General features: G+C 53.7%; 1 protein-coding gene across 1 annotated transcript in view; it reads right to left on the bottom strand.

The window, feature by feature from the left end:
- The window catches only part of ZP3 (zona pellucida glycoprotein 3), a 7,816-nt gene extending 5,210 nt beyond the window's left edge, over positions 1–2,606 (bottom strand). The window contains exon 1 of the mRNA XM_006155643.1: positions 2,284–2,606. Coding sequence (XP_006155705.1) covers positions 2,284–2,595 — 312 coding nt within the window. The 5' untranslated portion in view covers positions 2,596–2,606. The remainder of the gene's footprint in view (positions 1–2,283) is intronic.
- Positions 2,607–2,975: the final 369 nt, after the last annotated feature.

Raw genomic sequence — 2,975 nt, 5'->3', positions numbered from 1 at the left:
AGGGGGGTCACCTAGAGTATGCCACCCCACGTGAGGGTGCAGGAGGGTACAGGCTTGGGACTCAAACCCTACTCTGTGCCACCTGACAGAGGCTGGACAAGAACTGTCCAAGCACCTCAGCATCCCCACCTCTGGACAGAGGGGTCTGGATTGACCACACGTCCATACCAAGTAGTGATGCTAGACAGAGGATCAGTTTGTGAGCACTGTGCCTCTTTACACACACACACACACACACACACCTTTTTCAGGTGGCCTGGGAGAAGCCAAAAAGTACCAGGAGCTTAATGTACTACACAGCAGTTAACATTCGTAACCCTTCCGACCAATTCTCATGCCCATTTCACAGAAGGGAAAACCAGTGACTGCCTGAGGCAGGGCGAGCACAGGTGCTATTGGGGCAATTTGCATCTTCCAGTAGGGCTGCAGGGAGGAGGGGCCACCTGGGATCTCACTGTGACTCAGTCTTATCTAGCGGATATTCCTGGCTTTCTATGAGCCCAGGCCCCACACAGGAGCAGCGATGTCATTTGTGGAGTCCCTTGCTCAAAGTCCGTGAGGATTGGGGGCAGCAGAGCACTGCATTGGGCTCACAGCCCTGCAGGACTGCGCAGGCAGTATACCTGCCAAGTCAGCCCTGGCCCAGGTGATTCTTATCAGGCAAGACTGGGAAATGCTGCCCCCGAGAAAGGAGTCACGACTTCGCTCTGCACTGGAGTCAGCTGGGATGCTCAACGACATCCACGCAAACTCAAAGACTTTCATTGTAGGTTAGTATGCGGTACGGCTCAGGCATTGGGATTTTTAAAAGTCCCCAGGTGGTAGTGGCAGGGGGCATGGTAGTTGAGGTACCGGATTCCCACAAACTGGCCAACCGCAGTTTGAGTCCCAGACCCAGTGGCCTGAAAAGCATGCTGAGCATATGAGTGTGTGCATGCATGCACAGAATCTCAAGAGGAGAATGAAGGAGAGGGATTGGGGGGTATGGCCATACCACCTGGGGGTGTTTTCTCGCTTTCTGTCTCTCTGGTGAGGCCACATGCCCTGTGGCAAAAAAAAAAACAAAAACAAAAACAAAAAAAAACACCACACTAAAGGAAAAGCACAAAAGCTCCACAGGTGGTTCTGGTACACGAAGTTTGGGAGTCACTAAGCCAGAAATAATTCAAGTGACTCCTGCAGCTCTAGCCTCCCTCAGCAGACAAACAAGGGCTCTGAGTACTCCAAACCAGTGCTGGGAACCATACTGAAAACCAGAGTTCCTGCTGCAGGGCCGCAGGGCTGCGCTTGCCCTCGCCCTAGCTAGGCTAAGGTGTCCAGGACCAGGCAGGCAGGAGCCAGAGCCCATAATGAGTAGGACGACAGCTCCTTCACAGGGCACTAGGGACTTGGCCCCAGGGTATAGGGGACCAGCTGGGGAGCTGTGCACCCAGCCCTGCCCTGATGGAAGGCTCTGAGTATCAGTTTCCCCAAGGACTAGAGAGAGCTCTGGCCCAGATTAGCCAGGTCTCCTCCTGTGTTAAGCCCCACCCACTTGGAGCTGCCCCAGGGACTTAATGGGAGCCTCTAAGGCCCTTAACACCAAGGTTATCATGATGCCCCCCATACCACTTCTGGTTCGAAGGGTTGAGTCACTGAATATGAGGGTGATAACCCTGGAGCACAGATGTTGAGCTCTGTCTAGGGAACTGGATCCTACGTGGCTGACCACGGTTTTAATCCTGGTCCTGGTGGCTTGAAAAACACTCCGTGTGTGTCCCCCAAATTCCAACAGGATGGAAGAATAGAAGTGAAGGATTGTGGTGTGACCATGCCCTGCTGGGAACTGTTTTCTCTGTACACGCATCCTCTGATTTAAAAAAAAAAAAAAAAAGAAAGAGGCAAAAATTTGGGGGGCTTTTTCTAGTGATTACTTCTGAGCTTCCTGAAGTGTTCAAGTATCTCTTACAATTTTCTAATGCCCAGAGGCTAGGAATACCCCCAAAGTCATCATATGTGTCCCCATGTTAGCCCCATTGCTTCTGTATTCCTGAGGGGCATGTCATAAACCCTCAGAAATCAGACGATGGGGTGCCTGATCTTGCCCCTAAATTCACTGCCACCTCTGTACCCCACCTTTCCTTCTCAATTTGGTCAGCCTCCCTCACGTCACATGCTAACCCCCAACATCAGGCCTCAGCTGCTTGACCTTTCCCTCCACCCACAAGGAAAGCCCCACCTCTCACTGGCTCTGCAGCCATGCTCCCATCACTGGCCCAAAGCCAGGGATCTCCCAAGCCTCACCTGCACACCGTTGCCACACTCGTGCAGCCCAACCTCAAACCTGACTGTGTCATCTGTGTCCATGGAGACCAGGGGCTCACAGCCCTCAGGGCCCAGAGTGAGGTCAGCAGACCTGATGAGCTTCCCGGTGCCAAAAAGGTCTCTGCTGACAGTGACCACCAGTTGGGACTCCCGACACTCCACAATCACGGGCTGCTCGGAAGGCACAGGGAGGCGCGTTCCACCCTGCGAGAACCAGAGGGGCTGGGGGTAGCACAGCTCTGAGCTGCTCCAGAGCAGAAAACAGACGAAGAGCCCGTAGCTCGGCTCCATGGTACCCGCAGAGCTACTCCTGCAGAGTAGCAGGCAGCCCACACTCAGCCGTCTTATACCCCTGGGATGACGGCCACGCCCACCTGGGTCGCACCTGCCCCTCTTCCCAGCCAGCAAGGCCCTTACTAAGTAAAGTAGTCCCTCACCCAGCAGCATTGACCACACCTGGGAGCCTGCTAGGACCACAGACTCTCAATCCTCACCCTAGACTGGCTGACTGTATCAGAATCTGCTTTTTAACTTGGAAATCCCCCAAGTAATTCATATTCACGTTTAGGTTTAGAAAGCTTGCGCTGGCAGCCTGGTCATTCATAATGTCTCACCCAAGCCCTGGACCCAGGTATCCAACTTTTGCTGGCCCTGCCCTGAGGAATCTCAGG

Source organism: Tupaia chinensis, unplaced genomic scaffold, assembly GCF_000334495.1.
Source record: "Tupaia chinensis unplaced genomic scaffold, TupChi_1.0 Scaffold000465_1, whole genome shotgun sequence".
In the NCBI taxonomy this organism is placed as follows: domain Eukaryota; kingdom Metazoa; phylum Chordata; class Mammalia; order Scandentia; family Tupaiidae; genus Tupaia; species Tupaia belangeri.
This window is presented reverse-complemented; position numbering and strand designations above follow the sequence as displayed.